The 27,446-nt window shown below is 42.0% G+C and overlaps 1 protein-coding gene across 4 annotated transcripts in view; it reads right to left on the bottom strand.

Moving 5' to 3' along the window:
- Positions 1-27,446, bottom strand: part of LOC124711896 (longitudinals lacking protein, isoforms H/M/V-like) — a 474,926-nt gene that overhangs the window by 15,046 nt on the left and 432,434 nt on the right. For 2 of the 4 annotated variants that reach the window (XM_047242204.1, XM_047242213.1), the window contains exon 8: positions 18,048-18,276. The exons of 1 other annotated variant lie outside the window; for it this stretch is intronic. In XM_047242204.1, the coding sequence (XP_047098160.1) occupies positions 18,077-18,276 (200 nt within the window). In that variant the 3' untranslated portion in view covers positions 18,048-18,076. Of the gene's footprint in view, positions 1-17,995; positions 18,277-27,446 lie in introns of all 4 variants that reach the window. One more of the 4 variants, XR_007005545.1, reaches the window with a different exon arrangement.

Below are 27,446 nucleotides of genomic sequence, written 5' to 3'. Positions count from 1 at the left end.
TCTCATTTTTTAAACATTTGTATTACCTCTTGCCTGTTTCATTTGCTACATTTTCATATTTTATCTGTTCAACACTTAGATTCAATATCTCCTGTGATATCCAAGGATTTCTAGTATTCCTTGTCTTTTTACCTCTTTGGTCCTACACTTTTTCATCTCTAAAAGTTAGCCATTCTTCTTCTACTGCATTCCTTTCTCCTGTTTCAGACAGATGTTGTCTAACACTCCTTCCAAAACTCTCAACAACCGCTAGTTCTTTCAACTTGTCCAGGTCCCATCAACTTAATTTCCTACCTTTTTGCAATTTTTTCAGTTGTAACCTACAGTTCATCACCAATAATTTGTGGTCAGAGTGAAAACCTGTCCTTGGAAGTGTCTTATCATTATATAATCAATCTGAAACCTTCTGGTGTCTCCAGGTCTCTTCCACATACACAATATGTGTTCATGACTCCTGAACCAAGTATTATTGATGATTAAATTATGCACTGTGCAAAATTGTACCAGGTGGCTTCCTCTTTCATTCCATAATCCAAATTTGCCTACTACTTTTTCTTCTCTTCCTTGTCCTACTGCTGAATTCCAGTCCCCCATTACAATTAACTTTTTCTCCCCTTTAACTATATGAATAATTTATTTTACCATACATTTTTTTCAATCTCTTCATCATCTGTAGGGCTAGTTGACATATAAACTTACACCTATTGTGGGGGTGTTGGCTTTGTGTCTGTCTTGGCTACAATAAAGCAATCATTATACTGCTCATAGAAGCTTACATGCATTCCTATTTTCTTATTCATTATTAGATCTACTCCCACATTACCCTTTTTTGTTTTTTATTCTTAACACTGAACTCATGAGCCCAGAAGTCCTGTTCATCCTGCCACTGAACTTCACTAATCCCCACTATATCTAACTACAACCTTTCCATTTCCGTTATCAAATTTGCTAACCTACCTATCCAATTAAGGGATCTACCATTCTACACTCTGACGTGTTGATTGCCAGTTTTGTTTTTCCTGTTGGAAACATCCTCCTGAGGGCTATTTTAACTCTGGAATATTTTACTAAATAGGATGCCATCATCTTTTAACCATACAGCAGAACTGGATGCCATTGAGAATAATAACTGCTGTAATTTGCCCTTGCTTTCAGCTGTTTGCAGTACTAACACAGCAAGGCCACATTGTTGATGTTACAGGGCCAGATCAGTCATCCAGACTGTTGCCCCTGCAATTAGTGAAAAGACAGCTGTGCATCTTTAAGAACCACACATTTCACTGGGCTCTCAGCAGATACTCCTCCATTACGATTGCACCTACAGTACGACTGTCTGTATGACTGAGGCATGCAAGCCACCTGACCACACCGAGGTCCATACTCATTGATGTTGTAGTCACACAATATTATGTTTTTCCATTTTGTGAAGAGCATAATTTTACATTTATTAGTATTTAAAACAAGTTGCCAACATTTGAACCAGTTAGAAATCTTATCAACATCTGACAGAATACTGGCGGCAACACTTTTAAAACGTTACTTCATTATAGATATCTGCATCATCTGCAAAAAGTTTGAGGTTACTGTTAAGTGTCAACCAAGTCACTAAAATTAAACATAAATGGTAAGGGTCCCCACAGACTTTCCTGGGGCTTGCTGAAATTACTTCCACTTACATTGATGACTCTCCATCTGATGTAACATTCTCCATTTTCTCTACCAATAAATCACCAATCCTGGCAATCTTGCTAAAACTTGGTGGGTGTGTAAAGGAGACAAAATAATTAAATACATATATTTATTTGTTTGAACCAAATGTAACTTTTAAGGGATAACACATCCCGAAAGGTAATTGACATACTATGTTTGAAGCAAATAGCTTTGAAAAGATGATACTTAGAAAATGTTTCCGATATAAAAGTTGATATGTAATTAACATTCTTGAAAATTGTACACTCAAATTTTGTAATAATTTGAAAATTTGCAAAATATCTCACTACCATTAATTAATTTTGAAAAATGAAAACTTTTGTTACAACATAAATTGAAGAGGCTTTCAAGTTACATACATCCTTGTGTAAAAAGTTGGTTTCTGAAATATCATTTTTGGAAAATAAGCTGTACGCAATGTGCTGTCAGAGTATTTTCAACGTATCTAATTAAAATATCTAAACATTCATTACTAAGATAGTTATTTTCTTTGCTTGTATTTGTTTTATGTTTTGAACTGTTATTTTACATTTTTTAAACTCTTTCACATATGTACATTTTGTTAATTGGAAATAATAACTAACTCATTATTATGATACAAAATCATGACAATAATGACAGTCTGTAAATAAATGTTTAAAACAACAATTTCTTACACCATGCATGTTAAATGAATGAAATTTCTTCACGTAACATACAAGACAGAGAACACAATATAAAACAAAATTCAGCAGGATTTCAAACTGTCATGGGTGATCCTCTAAATATCCTGATTTGTATCAGGCATATTTCAGTACATTGGTAAGCTGTGGTGAAAAGAATTGATTATGTACTAGTGACTGCATTTTAATTGTATTGTTTCTCAAGTGGAGGTAAATGTCATATTCATTTAGCAGAACTAGAGCTGAAATTTTTCTCACAAGGTTCTTTCAACATTGAAAGCCATATACGTACCATGTCTGCACCTGTGCTGTCAAGTGTTTCGGGGTCACCAGATGAATAAGTTTCCTGTTCTCATTCTCAGGCATGATGGTTAAACCATTCCTCCCTCAACCTCCCACCCGCCTGCCACTACCCCCCCCCCCCCCCCCCCCCACACACACACACACTGAGCACCCGCATTTTCATAGTTTTAAAATAAATTAATGGTGCATTTGGACTGAGAATTTAAGGATCTCAATTTGAAGCCCCAAATGTATATGTACAGCATTGAAATCTGGCAAACAAATGTCAAACTGGGTCAAAAGATAACTGAAAGAAATTTACCTTTATTGTTAGATTCTTAGGGCTGTCTATGTGAAAAAAACACATAGAGCATGTAACACCTATTTTCAACCTATGTTGTATCTGTATCAAAATGCCTATGTCAATTTGTAGCGTTGCTTATGTAGAATGCTGTAACTATCATGGAAATTCTTGGATGTCTACAAATTTCAGTTATGTGAACCTTTGAACAATGTTGTCTAAAATGTACTTGTGAATTTAAATAACTACTGGAATTATTTTTTTGTAATGTACTGTAAGTGACTTGGTCCATAGTTAGGGAATGTAGGGTTGAATGTGAATATGTGGGGAAGCCCTGCAGCTACGGAAATAGCCTGGCGGAGTGAAAAAGGTGTGGTTGTTGTGCAAGTGGCAACTTGTCCTTTGTGACAGGTAAGGAGTCTGGGCTGAGCAGTGCTGTGGTTAACACTTTGCTAGCAGTAGCGGATCATTGTGGTTCATATTCCTGGAGTTTTGAGGCCAGATCTTAAGGGCAGTATTTATGGGCCTCAGATGCTGCATTTGGTGATACCGTTATCATGGCATGGTTTTTGGCCCTAAAGATATAATTCTGACATCAAGGAGATATGTAACGGGTGAGGCCAACAGTATTGCTATGACTGCATCACTGCCAGGTTAATAGCCACTGCAAATTATGCCACCAGTACCATCAGCCTTCCAGTAAATTGTCTATATTAGTCACTCTGTAAGTGGATCAGGTATTTGTGAAATTTGGTTGATTTTTAATAATAATTGGGGTGTTGCTAAAAACCCTATCTTACAGTTGTGATTATCCCAAATCACAAACCTGGACAGAAATACTATCCTAGTGAATTTAATTCCAAGTGTCCTAATTTATTATAAGAAAGTGGTTGAACTTGAATTTAATGTTATGTTGTCATTTGCACAACCAATTATATTTTTGAGTAGTTCAAAAGACTGCTTATCAAAGCACATTTGTTATTTAAAGAGTTATAGTTTGTTGTGCTTTACTTCTTTAATAATTAATGGGAAGAATATTTACCATTTCTCATCATACTGGAATAGTTTTGTTAATGAGCATAGTTCTTCAAATGATGAAAGCTTAAGGGCCCTCATGTACCAGGCTAGTTTGTTAATGAAGCAATGCAAAGGCTCTTTCAGATCCAGTGTAGTTAGACTTGCATTCTGTTTAATCACTTCAAACTGAATTTAAGAAAGAAATATTTACTGTGTTAGCTATTTTAATGAAAGTTGTTTAATGCACAGGTGTAGAGACTCTGTAGTAAGCAATGAAATTATGGAGTATGGTCATTAACAGACCCCCTAATTTAAATCAGAATCATTTCAAGCTTCTTTCTTGTTTAGTATTGCTACTTGCTTCATGTGTGTTGGTGACTGGTTCTGTTAACTGCTGCATCTAGTTCATTTAAGGTATGTGTTGTTGAGAGGTGTATGTTACTGTTTACCATCTAACTGGCCATTTGTTTGTCTGACTTACTAGTTAGTAGCACATTTATCTGCAAGTATAGGTTACTGTGTTGTAGTGTGAACAGATATAAGGAAAGAGTTTAGTGTGGCTGTCAAGGAAGGTTAGGTAAGCCTTAGTACTGCCTACATATCATTTTGCTTGACACAAGAATGCCTAATTAGGCTGCCAACCAGTTTAAATATGTAATTTTACAACTTACTTTTGTGCTGGGAGAACGTCTGTTCCTGACCCACTGTTTACTGTTGGTTATATTTTGCTGGAGTGTTTGGAAACAAATTCCAGTTTGATTGTTCTGTTTCCATTAGGTTATATCACAGTCACAATTACTTAAAAATTCCTTGCAGAGGTACAGTGAAACCCCTATACAACATTTTTCAAGGGACCACAAATTCTGAATACTGTATAGAGAAAAACACTATAAAGAGGGAGGCTTCCAAATAATAATTGTAGGGCATTACTGAAGATTAGGATACCACTAATCAGCTTTGACAAATGGTGCCATAGATGACATTTTAAATTTTCACAACACCGTAATATGATATTCATCGCAAATGATCAATGTATCAAATGATTAGTTTTTTGTAATTAAAACATGAGGCCCGGTGGAGTAAATGGATCAGTTTGTACTGTAAAAAGTGATAACAGATTCTTAAGATATAACATCATTGCCCAAAGCTGACAAGTCGTATCCTGTTCTTCAGTTGACCCAATTATAGAATATGAGCCAAGTTTTGTTTATGATATACTGCACATATTACATAAAAACACAGTAAGTGGTATGGATTAAAAAAGAATTAGTTACCAAAAAAAAAATACTTTAAAAATTAAATTATGAAATTGAACTTAAATTTGCACAAAACTCTAGGAACCTATGCAATCTGAAAATCACATGCCTATGATTTTTTTTTTAAATATTCAAGTAAGCATGTTTGTTTTCTATTTCTCCTTGACTCTATGACAATCATTTCTTGCTCGTTCTGTCCTCAAGTCTATGGGCCATCACATATCTCCTGAATGTTACAAAGGCTTCAGCTGCCTTAGTATATGAGGGCACAGGATCATCTTCCTTGTCACTGTCACTTTCACTACCACTATTATTCTCCAAGTTTCTCTCTGCAGTCAGCTCCTCAATACTTCGTACTCCTGTGGTTGCCACAGTGTCATCCACAGCCACAAAGTCCTCAAAAGTGACAGAATCACTCCCTATTAATTCCTGAAACTCTTGCAAATCACTTGCAACATCTTCCACAGGAGCTGCCATCTCATTCTCACAGAATCCGCTTTTGTGCAACAGTTTTTAATAGTTTCAGCAATGGCTTCCCTCCACGAGTACATAATTAAATTCATTGCCTGTAAAATATTCAGCTTCAGTTGTGAGCTCTGCTGGCTACCCAGTTTTCTTTGGTCCATCAAATTCAAGGCGTTATTTTACAAGGGCTGTCCTATATTTAACCTTAAGGGTGTGTATTATTCCCAAGTCCATAGGTTGCAGGTGGCTGGTTCAGTTGAGTGGCAGGAAAATTACTTTCACATTTCTCAGAAAGGATACATCTGGTGCATGTGCCACACATCTATCCACAAACAGCAGCACTCCCCATTTTGGTATCAAATTCTCTGAGAAAACGTAAAAATATATCACTCGTCATCCATGCCTTGGCATTGTTTGTATATTTGCACAGAAACATGGAAATGTTTTTGAAGCACCTCGGATATTTGGCTTCCTGATAACCAAAGGTTTCAGTTTTTTCACTGCCATCGGCGTTTGTACACAACAAAATGGTAAGATGTTCCGTGCTCTTCTTACTGCCATGGAAATTTTCCCCACGAAAAGTAAATGTCTTATCCAGCATTAAATTGAAAAACATGCCGGTTTCGTCAGCTTTATAAATGTCACGCAGTCTGTAGCCATGTATCAGATTAGGGAGAGTCTGCATCCCCTGAGTTACAGGTGGTTCGTCCACACTTTTACTTTCTCCACATTCCGCTTTGTATACAATACCATGACGCTGTCAAAATTTATCAATCCATCCATTGGACGCCTTAAAATTTTCCATTCCTAACTGCAGTGATATTTGAAGCTCCTTCTCCTTCAGAATAGTTCACTTTATAGGAATGTTTGCAGCACATGCTTGCTGAAACCAAGTTAATAAAACTTCCTCCATTTTGTCGTAAATCGATGGTTTCAAACGCATACATTTCGAATTTCCACAATTCTCAAACCCTTCCATTATTGACGATCTGTTTTTCATAGTAGTGTTGAGGGGGCCAATTCAAATTGCTTCGCTAGCTCCACGCGACATAACAAACCTTCTCTTCCAGAGAAATGTTCTTCCGCTTTTCACTCATGTACTCTGATAAAATCTTAAAAAAAAGTTATATTGAAGACACTCTCTCACGAGACACACAAACTGCTGCTCAGCTCACACAACACGCTATGAAAACAAATCATTAACTGAAATGGTGCCAAAAAGATTGCAAGCAGAATGTGCGTCACATGTCATGTGACCGGGTTCTGCCATTGACATATGAAACATGCTGAGTGCGGGCTTTAAGAGCTGTGCAAACTGTGAATCCACAGAACACGCACGCACACAGTTAGCGTTGAGATGTCGGAGCGAGAGGATGTCCGTACAGCGAAGGGTGTGGCGGATCGCCGTCCGGCAAAGCCCGCTTTGCCGGCGGCCCCATCCGGCCCCCCACCTATGACGACCGTGGCAATGAATATGGATACGGAAGTGGCATACGTTTCGGATGCACTGCAAGTTCCGCTGCCCAATTCGGATGACGAGTCGACAGCAAGAACTGATGTTCCCGTTGCCGCCAGGACAACGAAAAGGCGCGTGACTACTACCACAGGAACCACCAGCGCCCCTCCTAAGGGCAAAAAGGCAAAACAGACCGATGTCGCCGTCAATGACGAAGGGTTTCAACTCGTGAAATGGTCAGCCAGGAAGGCTCAGCTCTCCTCAGTGCCGCCGGTCCAGACGGCGAACGCCTTTGAGGAGCTCGCTGACGGTGTGGAGATGCCTGCTCAGATGAGAGAACCCAAACCGCCGCCCATTGTGGTCCAACACAAGGAGGACTACGACGCCCTCTACAGGATGCTACTTCGCCTTGTCAGCCAAGATGACGTCATTATCAAGCCGGCTGGCGCCAACCTCTATAAGGTCACCTTAAAATCGGCGGAAGATTACAGAAAAGCTAAGGCTATGTTCGGGGAACACGAGAAGCCATTCTATACTTACCCATCTGCAACGGACAAGACAATCAAGATCATCTTTCGGGGCTTCCCTCGAAACTACAGCCTGGATCACGTCCGGCGACAACTGGAGGATATGGGCTATGGATTTGGCCTCCAGTCCATAACCCGTCTACCCTCTCGTCGCACCCGAAAGGAGACTCCGCTGGTCCTCGTGGTCACCTGTGATATCCCACACAACCGCGGGCTATGGCAGGTCACGAAGATCACGGCGACACCTGTCACTACGGAAAAACTGCGCTCGAAGAGGGGCGAACCGCAATGCTTCAACTGTCAAATGGTTGGGCATGTGGCACGGTTCTGCACGCTGCCCCCACGCTGTGTTAAGTGTGCGGGGAGCACGCTAGTCGAGACTGCACACGGCAGAGGACGGATGGACCGGCCAAATGCACTGGCTGTGGTGGGGAACATGTGGCCTCCTACCGCGGCTGTTCCAGCTTCCAACGGGCTGCGGCACGGACCCGTGGTCAACGACCCGGCTCCATAAAGCGGCCTGCACCAGTCCGACCAGGTATCAGTTTTGCTGCTGCTACTACCTCTGACTCCTCACCGCAGGCCTCCGTACCTGCGCCGAAGCCGGCCACTGTTGCACCAGCTCCCAACACCGTGATGGACTGCCGTCCACGGGCTGCAGCGTGACCATCGGCGTGGCACTCTGCACAGCAGCAGGGTGAAGACCAGGGCCAACATGACCACTCCCAACAGGGACGACAGGCTGACATCGTGGCGACCCCAGCTCAACGCTCACGAGCTGCAACTGCCCCATCCCAGGTGGCCGATTCCAGCATGGCCGAAATGAAGCTCCTCTTGCAAGAACTTCGGGAGCTTCTCACAGATATCCCACGGCAACTCATTGCCGCTGTCAGTGCAGCCGTTCACCCTAAGTCAACGAGGCATCACTGTCTGCGTGTGGAATGCCCAGGGCATCCGCACCCAAGATGGCGAATTTCGACAGCTGGTGCGGGATGAGGTCGTCGACATTTGCCTGGTTTCCGAGACTTTTCTCAAGCCTGGTGTCCATGTCCGGGCTGCCAACTACGTGTGTTATCAGACCGACAGGCCAACTCATGGCGGTGGCACTGAAGTCTACGTCTGGACTTCCCTGGTGCACCATCAAGTTCCTCTTCCACAACTACAAGCGATGGAGGCCACTGCTGTAGCTGTCAACACCTCGCATGGGCGCATCACGTTTGTTGCTGTCTACCGTCCGCCTGGCTGACAGTTACTCCTCCAGGACGTTGAAGCTTTGCTGGCATTACCTGGACAGGTCTTTGCTGGTGGTGACTTTAACGTTAAGCACACCGAATGACATTCCTGTGTCACGAACAACCACGCACCAAACTTCTCCGAGCGGCCCAGCGGTGGAACGCCGTCATCCTTGGACCTCACGAACCCACCCACTTTCCCAACAATGGTGGGCCTCCGGACGTGCTCGACATTGCGGTGGCCAAGGGGGTGCCCTATGTTATATCCACCAGCACCCGCATTGCCTTATCTTCAGATCACGTCCCAGTTCTATTTGACATCGACGTTGATGCCCAGCCAGTGACGCGGAGAGGCATCCCAACCAGGAACACAAACTGGAACCAGTATCAGGCGCTGTTGGAAGAGGGTCTCCATGATGCACCTGATGCAGACAATGTTGGGGTTGATGGCTGTGCCCGATTCCTCCATGACTGTACTCTCCACGCGGTACTCCGAGCCATGCCGCGGCAGCGATCTGACCCCCCTGACCGATCCCGGCAACTACCACCGCATCTCATGGAGGCGATAACTGCCAAAAACTGCCTCTTTCGTGAATGGCAGCTGACGTGCAACGCAGCGACGAAGAGGGCTCTCAACAGGATGAGGAGGGACATAAAAGTTGCCATTGCAAACCACCGCCATCAGGAATGGTCCAACCACCTGGCCCCTCTTCGGGTTGACGATGGTACCACCTGGAAAGCCACACAGCTCTTCCTCCGCCGGTGTCAGTGGACAAAGCCAACGCCATTGCTGACGTTTTTGAACAAAATTTCCAGCCCGTCATGGACCCCATGGATCCGGTTCATGTTTGCCTGGTTGCTCAACGTCTCCCGGTGTTCCTTGCTGCCCCTACGGGTGACGAACGTATCGACGAGGTGGATGCTGATGAAGTCTCCGATCAACTTCGCCGGCTCAACAAGCGCAAGGCAGGCAGCCCTGACCAGATTACAAATGAAATGCTGCGACGAATTCCACCGGCAGCCGCTGAACACCTGGCTCGCCTTTTCAACAGCATCCTCCGCACTGGCTGCTATCCTCAGGATTGGAAACATGCCGAGGTCATCCCCATCTGCAAGCCTGGGAAGGACCCTCATCTCCCGAGCAGCTACAGGCCCATCAGTTTGGTGCCAGCTGTCAGCAAAGTCTTTGAAAGGCTGTATCTCTGCCGCCTCCTGCGTCACATCAGGGAAGACGTCTCCTGCAGGACAAACAATGTGGTTTTCGCCCTGGACACGCAACAACGCACCAACTGCTTCGCCTTGTTGAAGAGGCCCTTGATGCCATCGAACTGCGGGAATATTTTGGAGCTATCTTCCTGGATGTTACACGGGCGTTCGATTCTGTATGGCATGAGGGGCTTCTCTACAAGCTTCTGGACCTCGGTGTGCCCCTGCCGCATGTCCGTATCTTAAAATCTTACCTCGCCGACAGAAGCTTTCATGTACGCACGGAGGACCTGTTGACGCGCTGCCGGGTTTGGGCTGGAGTTCCCCAAGGCTCCGTCCTCGGCCCCATACTGTACATCCTGTATACCGCAGACATGCCGCGAATGGACAGGGTCAACCTCACCCTCTACGCAGATGATACGGTGATGTACACGCGCAGCATGAATGTAGCTCTGCTCCAACAACACATGCAGGCAGCGGCTGACACTTAGTCAGTGGGCCAGGAGGTGGCGCCTCAGCTTCAATGGGGCAAGCCCTCCTCATCACCAGGAAGCATATTCCAGCCGACCTCCTGCAGATCACCATCAGGGGAACCGCCGTACTTTGGGGCAATACCGCTAAGTACCTGGGTGTGATGCTGGATAGGGGGCTCACGTGGAGGCACCATATCGACGACACCGTCAAAAAGGTCAGGGGTAGAATGTCTCAACTCTACCCCTTTCTCAATCTGACACCTGCGCTCCCACCAGAACTGGGTGTTGCGCTCTATCTTACGCTTATATGTCCGCTTATCGACTATGCCGCTGTGGTTTGAGGCAATGCTGCAGCGACCCACGTCGATCGCCTGCAACGCCTTCAGAACCGGATTCTACGTCTGGCATTGCACCTCCCTCGGGACTTCCCGTCAGACGACCTTACCCAAATCTCGAACATCCCTACTGTTCGAGAAAGGTTTCGTCAGGCTGCACGGCTCTTTTACGAGAAGTCCGCGCAGTCCGAAAACCCGCTCCTTCGAGCCCTAGGCCACCGGGTGCAGCGTCTTAACGCAACCAGATGGCCCCACCTGCTTCGCAACCACTGAATTGCCAGCACGTCCAGAACACCGTCTCAGCAGACTGACAGGACATCACACATAAAGTCAGGCCACTCACACGCTCCATCAGTTTGGAGGAATAGCCTTCCGGTTTAGACTCCACCGACCCACAGGGGCTCATCTGTCCCTGTCAGGCAGCAGCAGCAGCAATTCACACAACAGAAAACGATGTGTCTACATCCAGTCACTGAAACGTTATAAAGAGGTAAATAATTGACCAGGGTTCCAAAAATATGAGCGTTACATGGAGGAAATTGTAATATAGAGGAAATGCAGTAAAGAGGAAAATTTAACATTGTTTATATGGGCTTTTAGACGGGACCGAAAAAAACAGATGTAATATAGAGGAAAACATTATATGGAGGAATGTTATAAAGAGGTTTCACTGTATAACATTAACATCAATTGCCGTTTAAGGCGGTTGGTGATACCATTACAAGCACTGTATCCAAAGAGCTTAACAGCACAGGTACAGTCGTGAAATGTGTATGGCTTTCAATGCTGGAAGAACTTTGTGAGAAGATTTTCATATCTGGTTCTGCTGAATGATTTTGACACCAATCTCTACTTGAGAAATAATATAACCAAGCTGGAGTCACTAGTACATAATCAGTCCTTAGCTTACCAATTTACTGAAATATGCCTGACGCAAATCAGGATACTTAGAGGATCACCCATTATAGTTTGAAATCCTCCAGAATTTTATTTTATATTGTTTTCTCTCTTGTGTACATTACATGCAGAAATTCCTTTCATTTAATGTGTGTGGTGTAAGAAAATATTATGTTTTAAACATTTCTTTACATACTATCATTATTGCAATGATTTAGTAGCATAATAATGAGTTAGTTACTATTTTCAAGTGACAGAATATACATATGTGAAACAGTTTAAAAAATGTAAAATAACTGTTCAAAATATAAAACAAATACAAGTAAAATAAATAACTAGGCTAGTAATGACTGTTTAGGTATTTTAATTAGGCATGTTGAAAATACTCTGACAGCACATTATGTAAAGTTTATTTTTTTTTAATGATATTTCAGAAACCAGCTTTGCTACACACACAAGTGTGTAGCTTGAAAGCTTCTTTAATTTATGTTGTAACACATGTTTTCATTTTTTAAAATTAATTAATGGTGGTGGGGTATTTTGCAAAATTTCAAGTTATTTCAAAATTTTATTAGACAGTTTTCGAGACTGTTAATTACATATCGACCTTTATTTGAGAAACATTTTTATATGTCATTATTTTGAAGACATCCCTTCCAATCCTAATATGTCAAATTACCTTTATGGGTGTGTTTTCCCCTTAAAAGTGAAATTGAAATAGGGCACAAGCAAAGAAATATATATTGCATTATTTTTCCCCCTCTACACACGCACCAGGTTTCATCACGATTGTTCATTGATACATGTGAATGTTCCCTAGTAAGTTGTAAATAAAATTGCCATTGCTCAGGAGTAGATTTACACATTACTTAAACTATAACATCGTATCAGCAAAGTATGACAGAACAATGATTTAAAAAATGTTTTAAGTTAGTAACTTATGCTACTGTTTATAAAATAAAAGCAGACATTTCTGATATACAATAGGGAAAAATAAATTTTTCTTTATAACTGAAAATGATAAACTGTTAAATTACAAATCATGAAATTTTTCTGTTGAAGCAACTTTAGTGGAGGTGAACCTACAGTAACCATCCTCCATTGCTTATAGGCATCTGTCACCAAAGTAGCCAACCTCCAGCATGTTAACCACTACTGCACTTATGTTATTGAGGGGTCAACACATGGTCCGTAAACAAGCCAACCTTCCATGACCAGGAGGACAGTCAGTGGAGCCTGTCCACTAGGGTGGTTCTGGCACAAAGAAACAGCCCTGTGGATGACTGTAGCTTCATCACCACATTGCCATTTATGTAGAGCTACCTACAAGGGCTGACTATGTGGAACTCAGCCACTTGGCACTTACCCGTTTAGCAATAAACATATTGGTTGATATATTTTGTACAGGTGATGTCTCACAGCTTCTAAGTATTTGAAAACATCACATTTCAAATTTTCCCAGAACTGCTGACAAAATATTTCTTTATTTACAACTGATTCCAATCTTCTGATCATTTTACAAGTTTAATAAAGCATGAATTAGCATAGAGTGCTACTCATCACATATAGGAGATGATGAGCAGCGAATAGGCACATTTAAAAGTAGACTATATGATTCGATAAAGTCATCCTTGAGATTTAAAAAAACACACACAGTTCCATACATACACAACTGACACAAAACAAAGCCATTGACCTCTCTGAGTGCTGAAACCTGGCTGCTGTGAGTAGTGATCTCTGCTGGGATAAGTAGTGTGAGTACAAAAGAGGTGTGAAGTGAGGAAGGGACAAGAGGAGGAACAGCAGGGTGTGTGCAAATGTGTAGTGATGCCTGTGGCAGTGTGTAGGTATATGGCAGGGGCAGGATGGTGGTCTGCTAGGTGATGCTGTGGAAGATACAGTAGGTGATGCTGTGGAAGATACAGGGGAGATGGGGGGAGAAAGCACAGAACGGGAACTATGACAGGTGCATATGAGGCTGGAGTGGGAGCAAGGAAAGGCACAGGCAGTTGGATGACACGGACTAGTGAAGGTTGAGGCCAGGGAAGTTACAGGAATGAAGGATATGTTGCAGAGATAGTTCCCAATTATGCAATTTAGAAAATTTTGTGCTAGTGAGAAGAATCCCAATGACATGGGCTTTGAAGCACTTGCATGCTCAGCAACTTAGTCATACAGCTGTCTCTTGGCTGTAGTATGGTGGTAACCATTCATGTGCATAGACAGCTTGTCAGTGATAATGCCCATGCAGACATCCATCTTAGATCTTTGTCATAGATTGTTAGGTATCATAAAGTTATTTACAAAGGTCTATACAAAAAAGGTGCTGTCAAATAGGATTAAAGTCATACTGTATCATCAAAAGTGACTATTTTCTAATGGTTTTAGAAGAGAGTACAACCACAATCAGATTACATCTGGTACAAAACTCTTGGAGCCTTGTATCCTGTTATTTTTTTTCTATCTGTATTCTGCAGTAATTCTAGTCTCTCCCTTACTATAGTGTTTCATTCATCCAAGAATATCTAAAAACAGTTTTTCACATATACTATCAATGCTTCCAAAATTTTTCTCTCTGTTTAGTAATCAAGGAAATTAATTCATTTTATCTAGCTGTGTCTCTCATGAGCTGCTGTATTTGGTGACTTTTCTTTTTAATACTTACAAATTCTTACTTAATGTAACGAGGTTCTGAAAGAGCATGAAAGCATCACAATCATGCAATATTACTGAGCGGTAACTGTATCCAACTGAGTACTGCTGACAATATTATCTTTGGTTTCGCCTGACGTGGGAAACAGCAGGCTTCCCAACAGATGATGTGTTTTGCACTGTTTCAGTTTCAGTGACAGACAGCACCTAACCTTTGTTCTTTGGGAGAATGGGTGTAGTACTTGTAATTCGCCCTAATACAGGGTAATTACACCTACCAATGCTACACCACTCACAGACAACTCATGAATGGGGGTAGGTTTTGTATTTCCTGGAGAGGAGATAGTATCCAAGGAAAATTATAGCAGTTGGGGTACAATTGGTACTTTTGTTTCATGTTTTTTGGTACACCACCAAACATATCTACCTGCAGCAACTTCTAATCACTTGGCAGCAATCAGGTCAATATCCAGCTGTTTACAAAAAAAGTATATAACTCATCTTGTGAATGAGAACACCATTCACAATGAAGCTGCATTGTGGATGGTGCAATGTTCTTTGTAAATTAAACAAATAACTTTAAATTTGCTGATTCTAATTTATGCTTCTAGGATTACAAGTTCCCTATTACAACTGAAGTGATAATAACTAAAAAAGAAATTGAGATAAAACTTATGATTCTCCCAAGCTACATGGAACACTGAGACTTGAAACTGTGTTTTGATATATGGTTCACTAATAAATTCATGTAACAAACTAAAATTAGCGATAGTTTATGACAAATGCAGACAATACCATATGCATGGGACAGGAGTCAGCTTGATAAAGACCTATGTTTGGGTCACAGTTATAAACTTCTCAATGCTTCCTTAGAACAAACTGGTCAGTGTACAGAAAAAAGTAGAAATACTGATCATACATATCTAAACTACAGTTAAGGGGAACTTATATTCTAAACCAGATACTACTGCCAACATTTGTAAAATGCACAAATGTAGCTTGCAATTGTCAGTTTATTATGAAATATGTAATGTACAACACTTGTAAAACACCTGAAAGTTCTCAAAAATATGCCTTTATACAAGTAAATGTACACTGAAATTAGTGATGTTAGTTCTGGGTGTTAGTATTTTGGATGCCTTCTTGAATAACACTAACAACAGATTATGGACTCCATTATGATCAAAAGATACAACTTTGGTTGTGTTACCATTAATGTAATATATTTAAAGCTATGTTTCAGAATGTAAAGCACTGCACTGTATGATTGGGAGTTGGAAACATGCGAGTGACCTAGGCTGACAGCATAAATATTCATTGCATGTCAAAGTAGTGGTAGTAAAAAAGGTAGTTTCTTCCTAAATCAGAAAGTAAGTGCAGTACAAGTGTTAGTCAAAAAGTATCTGGACTTTTTATATACTATATGTGTACATAGATACCAGCTTCATGCACACATGCATGATGAAGTTTGGTAGTACTGTTGTCACTCTATAAAAGTTTGTTCTCAGTATGTTCACTTGCTGCTGTAGCAACATAACACTGTTTGCCCCACTATCTGTCTGCACAAAGGAAGATCAAAGAGCATTCATTCAATTTCTGTGTTTGGAAGCGCTGTTGCTATCTGTCAACACAGCATGATAATAATGTTCACTCATGTAATAGTGTACAAATGGAACAAAAAGTTTAAAAATGGTTGACAAACCTTTTGTACAAAGAGGGGAATAGGTGCCTGTCAATGTTCATGGAAGCCAAGAATGTGCAACAACTAGAGAGATAGTACTGGCAAGTAAATATCACTAAGACAGTGAGACGACTGCTGTTTAGTCAGAGTTTTGCCAGTCAAATTAGCAACAATGGGTTTGGTTTCTGTAATTTTTGTTTAATGATGGTGGGAAACAGATCTTACTGCAAAGTGCAAGTGCAAATATGTTATATCTGCTTGCACTTGGTCAACCATAGCAACAATCTAGACGAAGCCCTTCTAAGTGAGACAGATATAGGACATTAACATCGATCCAACACCAATCATAACACCAGAGGATGCAGGGAACACTTTTGGAAGTGCCAACCAGTCATGTTATCCACAATGGGATTGGTTTCTGTAAATCTGTTTCATGATAATGGGTTACAGAGGTTACACTGTAAAGTACAAGTGCAAATATGATGTCTGCCAGCATTTAATCAAACACAACAATAATCTAGATGAAACCTTTCTAAGTGAGACAGCTATAGGACATTGAACATGGATCCAACACCATGTATGATTTCAGACTATGCAGGGAAAACACTTGGAACTGCCAATCGAGGAAACATTGAAAACAAAGCCTTTTGCAGGACTCAAATGACCTATTGGGCTACTGAAAGATAACATTGACAATGGTGATTGTGAAGGGCCCAAGACAATAATATATTCAATGAAATGTAGCTGTGGCTTATACACTTTAACTTTTCTTATTAAAGCATGTGAACTGTATTGAAAACTTACATTATTTGTGAAGGAGAAAAATGCTGTCAGAATATTAAAACCACTGTAAGTATGAAGTAACCACTAATAGTGTTGATTAATCAATGGTTACAGATGCAAACTGTAGTAAAAGATAAAATAGTCTCAACGTTCAGTTGCTATCAAATTTCCAGCAACATGTTTGAGATATCTGATCAATCATAAATGGTTATTCAGAAAAAAGTTTCCTTCTAGTGTAATACCGTATAAAAGTTTGATGGACTTATAGGAGGATGCTAAGCGTCTGGCAATTCTAAAACAATGAAGGAAGCATTGCCAAAGTTCTTAGAACTGGTGTGTTGTGGACCACTAGTGGAACAGCAGTTAATCTTAAAATATTCAATTACAAGGAAAACAATGGTGAAGTCCCAAAATTACGTGTGAAATTGTGAAGCAGTGCTTCATTGCTTAGGTGTTCATTTATTCATTCATTCATTCTTCCATTATATTCTATAGATGCCCCCAAGATGAAGAACCCACAGGAATGTGGAATGAGCCAAGGTATTAGATAAAGTGATATTCATGCTACAGTCATCTTCTGGGTATAGCAGCTCTTCATGCAATACATATGAATGATCAGTGTGTATGTATTTTTAGATGATATTAGCTTAACTGAAATCAGTTTGTTATTATGTGGGTAATTCATTTTATTATTAATTCCTGGCTTCAGCATCCATAAGAATGTAAAACTATATATGGAATGCTATTCTTAAACAATCATAGTCACATTGATATTATGCCATTTTTAAAAGATCCTCAAAGCAACTGCATTTCAAAGCCATCAATTCAGTCAGATTGTTGGTGTGTATTATATAAAATAAATAAAACATGCAGTAGCGTAGAAATGAACACCACACGTGTACTGGTTGACTCACCATTGAAACCACTAATCATTTGGGTTTAGAACTGTTGGACCACCTGGCCAAGTTCATTAAAAAGACAGAGACTTTTAAAGAAAGTACTTAGGAAATTCCAGCTTTTGTGCACATAAACAAAAAAGTCCAGATAATTTTTGACTTACCTTCATAGGTGTTCATCTGAAAGACAGTCAAAAGAAAGAGAACTCCTACCACCTTTATACACCTGGCTGCCATACACTGCTTTACTGTATCCCTGTGTTTGCTTTCTTGTACTGTGATCTGTGGTAAACTGATAGATGACTCTGCAAACTGTTCTCTGTGCGGAACACTCTATTGCAGTACTGACATTCACGTGCTTCATTTGGCAAATGACGGTCCTTAATGTGTCTACTGAGGTTGTTTTTGTGTATCCTCTTGCCACAGAAACGACACACTGTGTACACTGTAAAAGTATGAGATTTGTCTACAAACACATTGCAATGCAGTGCAGCAGCTGTTACGTCTAATGTCAATGTAAAAGGTGCAATGCAGAAGCAGATACAGAAAAATAATACAGAAAATTATTTTCAGCATTGTAAGAAATCTTTAATTTCATAAATAACAAATAACAAGCAACAACAAACAATGGCGAATCCAGGATGGAATAATGATGATAGTATGAAAAGGATAGATTGCTACTTACCATATAGAGGAGATTCTGAGTTACAGACAGGCATAACAAGAAGACTGTTAAACAGCTGAGCTTACAGCTAACAGGCCTTCTTCAAAAGTAAAGTAAACAACACACACACACACACACACACACACACACACACACGCACAAGCAAAGCTCAGACATACGTGACCACTGTCTCTGGCTACTGAGGCCAGACTGCAAGCAACTGTATATAATGGGAGAAGCAATCTGGGTGATGGTGGTAAGGAGGAGGCTGGGGCAGGAAGAGGAATGGATGTTAAGGTAGGGGTTGGGGAAGGCAAAGTGGGTAGGGCAGAGTAGGGCAGTTAGATGCAGTCAGGAGGTTAGACAGGAGTGGAAAAGGGGTGGGGGGTGGCAACAGGTGACTAAGAAAGAGGTTATAGGTTTCTAATCAATCAGGCATTGGGCAAGGTAGTGTTCAACGGCAGCAAGGCAATGTGCATTAGGGATGTTTGCGTAAAGAGAGATGGCATCATTAGCAACGAGTGAAGTGCCATGTGGTAAAGAACAGGAACTGTGAAAAGTCCATGAAGGAAATGGTTGGTGTCTTTTATATAGGAGGATAGGTTAAGGCAATAGGATGAAAGTGTTGGTCTACAACAGCAGAGATTCTCTCAGTGGTGGCACAGTAACCAGCTACAATGGGGCATCCTAGGTGGTTGGGTTTATGGACTTTAGGAAGCACATAGAAGGTTGGAGAGTAGGGAGTGATAGGAGTGAGGAGGGAGACAGTCTTGGAGGAGAAGTTATAGGATGGGCCTAAGAATTTGAGGAGAGACTGGAGATCCTATTAAATTTCTGGAATGGGGTCACTGTTGCAGGGGTTGTAGGTGGATGAATCTGCCAGCTGGCAGAGTCCTTCTACCTGGTAATCCCTGCGGTTCAGAACCAGAGTGGTGGGGCCTTTGTTGGCAGGTAGGATTATAAGGTCAGGATCAGTTTTTAGATGGTATATTGCAGTTCTTTCTGCAGATGTATGATTAGGTTCCATGTTGAGGAATTTATGGAATGATGGTAAGGCAAGGTAAGAAATTGAGAAATGTTAACTGGGGGTGATTTGGGGGCAGTGGGGGTGGATCACAGTTGGAAGGAGGAGTGAAGGGGTTCAAACATTGGTTTTAGGTTGAGTCTGATTGGTAGAGTTGGTGATGAAAAAGTGTTTTCACTGTAGGGACTGGGAGAAGTAGTGAATAAGTCCAGTACGATGAACTTGGTAATGGAGCAAAAGGTAAGGCCTGTGGAAAGGACAGAGACTTCTGTGGGACTTCGGCTTTAGGAGGAAAGGTTCATGATTGTGTTGTGGGTCTATTTAGGTTCTGGATTCTGTATGGTGGTGTGAGGGAGATTCTGAGGGGTGTGTAAATGTAGTAGGTCTGCAAGGCAGTCTTTGACTGCTATGGGGGTTGTGGGGGAGGTTTGGAGGCTGTTGTAGAGGTGGTGGATAGTGGTAGCCCAAGGTAACCAAGGTAAGAGTTGCTGCCACAAGCAGCATGTTACTGTTCCCCACCCTCATCTTTCTTTCCCTCCCCTTCCCCACCCCAGCCTCCTCCTAAGCCCCACCACCCTGACTGCTTCTCCCATTGTGCACAGTTGCTCGCAGTCTGTCCTCATTGGCCTGAGACAGTGGGCCTGTATGGGTGAATTGAGCTTGCATGAATGCATGTGTGTTGTCTACGTTGTCTACTTTAGAAAAAGGCCTTTTGACTGAAAGCTCACATGTTTAATAGTCTTCTTGTTATATCTGTTTGTGACTCAACATCTCCTCTAAATTATGAGTAGCAGTATACCTTTTTCATAACACTGCCATTAAATGACAAGCACCACATATCTACTTAATAAATTAAAACTTTTCTGCAGTATCTTGTAGCCCAATGATGCATGGTACAGAGATTGTTAAAATATTTTATATTAAAATACAGAAAATAATACACAGAGAAACTTACTATCAACAGGTTCAAGACTGAATAATGCCATAATATACACAAGTGGACAGTCATTCTCCAACTACACAGTCTTGCAGTTTCCAGCTGTATTGTAATTTCAATAATGGACTAAAGCTAGTCATCTGTATTACTCAATCAAATTAAAATCATACATATTCTTAAAGATATTTGTAGAAAACATATATGTGACTGAAGATTTGCCACAGAGATTCAATGCAAGTCTCACTGGGGCCTTCACTCCTTGCAGTTAACCTGCCAGTTTAATTACTAGAAAATTTCTCACGTTCCATACACCAGTCCCAGATCTATTGAGTGTAGGACATAACAACAAATAAAATGTCATTTCATCCAATATTCTCCAGTCCTGAAACATATTTGCTATTGTTATGAATTTCTGAAGTCACTGTGCTAAATGAGGATTGCACTACCCTCACTTTTCCCATAGTATCCAGTGTAAGTTTCATTGCTCATCACTGATGATGGCACATTAAAGACAGAATGTCAAATCAAACACCTTTCAGCCATCTAATTTCCAAACTGTCATTTTATTGGGATTTAGTTTTGATGATATATTACACCATCTTCAGGCCTCCTGACTAATGTGTAGGAAGATTCCAACCTCATTTCCGGCCAAAATAGGGGGCAGCATTCAAAGAATGGTATCTGCAGATTTCTGCTTGATGCAGCAATCACTTCAAACACCATATGCTAACTGTTAAACTCCAGTCTTCCTTCATTGTCCACATAACCTCTGGAGCAGTCTGGCCAAGTACCCTTCTAGGTATTTCTTACCATATCACTCATATTTTTCTAACTTTATCCATTTGGGGTCTTTCCTAAAATACACTTCTATCATTGTTTGCCCCCATTCAATCATTGGTAAAACCTAATTCATGAAAATTTGATCAATTTCTGTAAGGAGAAACTGACACCTCTGGATAATAGTCTGAATGTATAACTGATGGTAACTGACTAAAAATGCATGTTGCAGTCCTCTGAAAAAAAATCTTGTGATTGTGATTGTCAGTATTTCTGTTCATTAAATGATATGCAGCATCTTCAGTAATTCTTAATAGAGACACTATGCATATGACATACAGATGGTGTTGAGTTGCAGACAGGCCCAATGGAAAAGAATGCTAGAGATATTAACATATTGGATTAAGTCATCCATCAGATGTAGGAAACTTGCACACATTCACACAACTTACACATATTCAGATGTGGCCAGTGTCACATCTGAGCACTAGCTCCTGACTGCTACTATGCCTGAGATAAGCAGCAATCTGTGCTGGGGTGAGTATCGGGAGCACAGAAAATGTTTGCAGTAAGGATGGAACAGAACAGTAGGGTACAGGGCTAGTGCTGCCTGTGGATACATAGGGGGATATGGTGCAGACAGGTTAAGGACTGATGGGGACAGCATCAGGGGTGACTGTGTTTGTGAAGAGGAGGGGAAGGGCAGGGGAACAGAAAGGCAGAGGAGAGGTGTGGACAAAGGGAAAAGACTATATAGGTGCACAGGATAGATAGAAGGCACTGGAGTAGGAGGAGAGAGAGGGATAAACAGAGGCAGGACAGGAACTTGTTAAGGATGAGGCCATGGGGTTTATGAGAATGAAGGATGCATTGCAGAGAGCTTTCACACCATTGTGGTTCAGCAAAGTTGCTGCTTGTGAGAAGAGCCCAGATGGGATGAGAAGGAGCTGCTGAAGTCAAATAGGCTGTGCTGCAAGCATTCTCAGCAACTGGTTTTCCAGCTGTCTCTTGGCTATAATTCGGTGGTTGCCAGTGATATGTGTAGACAGCTTGTTGATGGTCATATCTTTGTGGAAGCCCATCTCAGATTTTCCACTGAATGAGCACAAATTATTTGGGCATTGCTCTTACTGTAGCATCAAATAAGGTAAAAGCCATCTTGCATCATCAAATGTTAATCAGTATTCTTAACCGTTGATATGCCCTTGTCGGTTATGACAAGTATTACTCACAGTATATGAAGATTGATAAACTGTTAGTGCAGAATCTTTTATTTTATTTGGCAATAAAGTAAGAACTTTGCCATGTAGCCAATTGTAAATAATTTTATGATACCTGAAGATGATCAGAAGCTTGGAACTGGAGGCCAATATTGAATTATTTCATCAATAGCTCTTGATAATTTTAGAATATGACATTTTTCAAATACTTATCAGCTGTGGGGCACCAACTGGATGAAATGTATTTTCTTTTGCCTAGACAAGCCAAACATGCCATCCTAGTATATCAGTGGATGAAAGTAAAATTAACAGGATATGAAAACTGATTAATTATTGATGCAGGAAGCTTTTATTTTATTTTATTTGACACAAAAGTAAGAATGTTGCCTTGTACACAGTTGTAAATAATTTTAGCTGAAATCAGAAGATCAAAACGAGTAGTAAATAAAGATCATTTTGTTAGTAGCTCTTGATGGTTTTGAAATATGACATTTGTCATTTATTGATTGGGTTTATAGTGAGTTTGATAGTTGGACTCTGATACTCTATGTCACTGCTCTGCTACTGCAACACATAGTTGCCATCCACTCTGAGCCGACCAATTTCGGAATACACCGCTGCTCTCCTGCTTCCTTCCAGACAAGTAGGCTCTTCTGCTCCCTTCTGGGCAGGTAGCTATCCTGACAACAATTATAACCAAGAGAGTGGTGTTAGTAGTGGGAATGGACTTTTGAATGAGCATCTAGTGCAGGAAACAATCCCTGACAAATGGAACATCACTAATCCAGGAATAGCAAGAAACCATAGAGAACTGACTGGACTCCATCATAATCAATGAAACTTATAGATGGAAAGGCCTATTAACAATGTAAAACATAGGGCACTAGAACATCTCATGAGTGTAGCATCTTGCTACGCTATAGGAGTGGTGATAAACATCTGGGGAGCTTCAAATCATTTGTAGTGGCTCTCCCTTTTCACCAGGCTCAGGAATTCGAGATTTCTGAGATTTATTTATTTGAGCTTGCTAAATTTCTGCATAACTCAGAAGGTACAGTGAACCACCCAAGCATTAGCATGAAGAAACATAACTATGTGGTGCTGAAGGGGATCCAACTATGGGTCTACCTTTTGGGAGATAATGACAGAGCCCCTTCTTGAACTATAGGAAACAAGTCAAGAAATTATTATAATTAAGGGATATGCAGATGACTTGCAGCTGTTATTCCCAAGTGCAGATGAAATGGAAATGTAATGAAGCTTTAGCCCTGGTGCTGAGCCAGTGCTTGCTCAACAAGCTGCAAGTGACAGTAAATAAACAACTTTTTCACTCCTGACATTTGTTGAAGGCCTAGCATTGAAATCTGCAATATTTGCGGAAGGGTTGCACTTCTGTCATATTGAAATATTCTCTTCAGTCTTCATTGGTCCCATTCTTGTAGTATCTTTTTCTGGCTGCAGTGATGTCAGAGATTTGATGTTTTACTAGATTCCTGATATTCACGGTACACTCGTGAAATGGTCATATCAGAAAATTCCCATTTCATTGCTACATCAGAGATGCTGTATCCCATCACTAGTGCACTGACTATAACACCACATTCAAATTCATTTAAATCTTGATAACCTGCCATTGTAGCAGCAGTAACCAATCTAACAACTGTGTCAGACACTTGTTGTCTTATATACGCATTGCTGACCGTAGTGCTGTATTCTGTCTGTTTACATATCTCTGTAATTGGATACACATGCGTATACCAGTTTCTTTGGCGGTTCAGTGCATATTCTATCAATAAAAATAATCAATTTTTGAAAATATAATGTAAATGGGTAGATAAAATATCCACTCACCAAGTGGCGACAGCAGAAAAAACACCCCCCCCCCCCCCCACACATATATATATATATATATATATATATATATATATATATATATATATATATATATATATATATATATATAATAGAGGGAAACATTCCACGTGGGAAAAATATATCTAAAAAGAAAGATGATGAAACTTACCAAACAAAAGCGCTGGCAGATCGATAGACACACAAACAAACACAAACATACACACAAAATTCTAGCTTTCGCAACCTATGGTTGCCTCGTCAGGAAAGAGGGAAGGAGAAGGAAAGACAAAAGGATATGGGTTTTAAGGGAGAGGGTAAGGAGTCATTCCAATCCCGGGAGCGGAAAGACTTACCTTAGGGGGAAAAAAGGACAGGTATACACTCGCGCACACACACACATATCCATCCACACATACACAGACACAAGCAGACATTTGTAAAGGCTCCTTGCCTTTACAAATGTCCGCCCGCGTCCGTGCATGTGTGGATGGACATGTGTGCGTGTGCGCGAGTGCACACCCGTCCCCCTCTCCCCCCAAGGCAAGTCTTTCCGCTCCCGGGACTGGAACGACTCCCCACCCTCTCCCTCAAAACCCACATCCTTCCGTCCCTCCCCCTCCCCCCCCTCCCTCCTGACGAGGCAACCATAGGTTGCGAAAGCCAGAACCCCGTGTGTATGCTTGTGCTTGCCCGCGTGTCCATCGACCTGCCAGCGCTTCCGCTTGGTAAGCCTCATCATCCCTCCCCTTATATATATATATATATATATATATATATATATATATATATATATATATATATATATATAAAAAGAAAGATGATGAAACTTACCAAACAAAAGCGCTGGCAGATCGATAGACACACAAACAAACACAAACACACACACAAAATTCTAGCCCTCGCAACCAATGGCTGCCTCGTCAGGAAAGAGGGAAGGAGAAGGAAAGACAAAAGGACATGGGTTCTAAGGGAGAGGGCAAGGAGTCACTCCAATCCCGGGAGCAGAAAGACCCACCTTAGGGGGAAAAAAGGACAGGTACACACTCGCACACACACACACATCCATCCACACATACACAGACACAAGCAGACATTTGTAAAGGCAAAGAGTTTGGGCAGAGATGTCAGTCGGGGTGGATGTACAGAGGCAAAGATGAAGTTGAAAGACAGGTGAGGTATGAGCGGCGGCAAATTGAAATTAGAAATTAGCGGAGATTGAGGCCTGGCGGATAGCGAGAAGAAAGGATATGCTGAAGGGCAAGCTCCCATCTCCGGAGTTCTGACAGGTTGGTGTTAGTGGGAAGTATCCAGATAACCCGGACAGTGTAACACTGTGCCAAGATGTGCTGGCCGTGCACCAAGGCATGTTTAGCCACAGGGTGATCCTCATTACCAACAAACACTGTCTGCCTGTGTCCATTCATGCGAATGGACAGTTTGTTGCTGGTCATTCCCACATAGAACGCTTCACAGTGTAGGCAGGTCAGTTGGTAAATCACGTGGGTGCTTTCACACGTGGCTCTGCCTTTGATCGTGTACACCTTCCGGGTTACAGGACTGGAATAGGTGGTGGTGGGAGGGTGCATGGGACAGGTTTTACACCGGGGGCGGTTACAGGGGTAGGAGCCAGAGGGTAGGGAAGGTGGTTTGGGGATTTCATAGGGATGAACTAAGAGGTTGCGAAGGTTAGGTGGACGGCGGAAAGACACTCTTGGTGGAGTGGGGAGGATTTCATGAAGGATGGATCTCATTTCAGGGCAGGGTTTGAGGAAGTCGTATCCCTGCTGGAGAGCCACATTCAGAATCTGATCCAGTCCCGGAAAGTATCCTGTCACAAGTGGGGCACTTTTGGGGTTCTTCTGTGGAAGGTTCCGGGTTTGAGGAGATGAGGATGTGGCTCTGGTTATTTGCTTCTGTACCAGGTCGGGAGGGTAGTTACGGGATGCAAAAGCTGTTTTCAGGTTGTTGGTGTAATGGTTCAAGGATTCCGGACTGGAGCAGATTCGTTTGCCACGAAGACCTAGGCTGTAGGGAAGGGACCGTTTGATGTGGAATGGGTGGCAGCTGTCATAATGGAGGTACTGTTGCTTGTTGGTGGGTTTAATGTGGACGGACGTGTGAAGCTGGCCATTGGACAGGTGGAGGTCAACGTCAAGGAAAGTGGCATGGGATTTGGAGTAGGACCAGGTGAATCTGATGGAACCAAAGGAGTTAAGGTTGGAGAGGAAATTCTGGAGTTCTTCTTCACTGTGAGTCCAGATCACGAAAATGTCATCAATAAATCTGTACCAAACTTCGGGTTGGCAGGCCTGGGTAACCAGGAAGGCTTCCTCTAAGCGACCCATGAATAGGTTGGCATACGAGGGGGCCATCCTGGTACCCATGGCTGTTCCCTTTAATTGTTGGTATGTCTGGCCTTCAAAAGTGAAGAAGTTGTGGGTCAGGATGAAGCTGGCTAAGGTAATGAGGAAAGAGGTTTTAGGTAGGGCGGCAGGTGATCGGCGTGAAGGGAAGTGCTCCATCGCAGCGAGGCCCTGGACATGCGGAATATTTGTGTATAAGGAAGTGGCATCAATGGTTACAAGGATGGTTTCCGCGGGTAACAGACTGGGTAGGGATTCCAGGCGTTTGAGAAAGTGGTTGGTGTCTTTGATGAAGGATGGGAGACTGCATGTAATGGGTTGAAGGTGTTGATCTACGTAGGCAGAGATGCGTTCGGTGGGGGCTTGGTAACCAGCTACAATGGGATGGCCGGGATGATTGGGTTTGTGAATTTTGGGAAGAAGGTAGAAGGTAGGGGTGCGGGGTGTTGGTGGGGTCAGGAGGTTGATGGAGTCGGGTGAAAGGTTTTGTAGGGGGCCTAAGGTTCTGAGGATTCCTTGAAGCTCCGCCTGGACATCAGGAATGGGATTGCCTTGGCAAACTTTGTAAGTAGTGTTGTCTGAAAGCTGACGCAGTCCCTCAGCCACATACTCCCGACGATCAAGTACCACAGTTGTGCCTTGGGGGGAGGGGGGGACGGGTGTGCACTCGCGCACACGCACACATGTCCATCCACGCATGCACGGACGCGGGCGGACATTTGTAAAGGCAAGGAGCCTTTACAAATGTCTGCTTGTGTCTGTGTATGTGTGGATGG

Source organism: Schistocerca piceifrons, chromosome 1 (assembly GCF_021461385.2).
Source record: "Schistocerca piceifrons isolate TAMUIC-IGC-003096 chromosome 1, iqSchPice1.1, whole genome shotgun sequence".
NCBI lineage: Eukaryota > Metazoa > Arthropoda > Insecta > Orthoptera > Acrididae > Schistocerca > Schistocerca piceifrons.
Note: the sequence above shows the minus strand (reverse complement) of the source record. Positions and strands in the feature narration are given on the sequence as shown.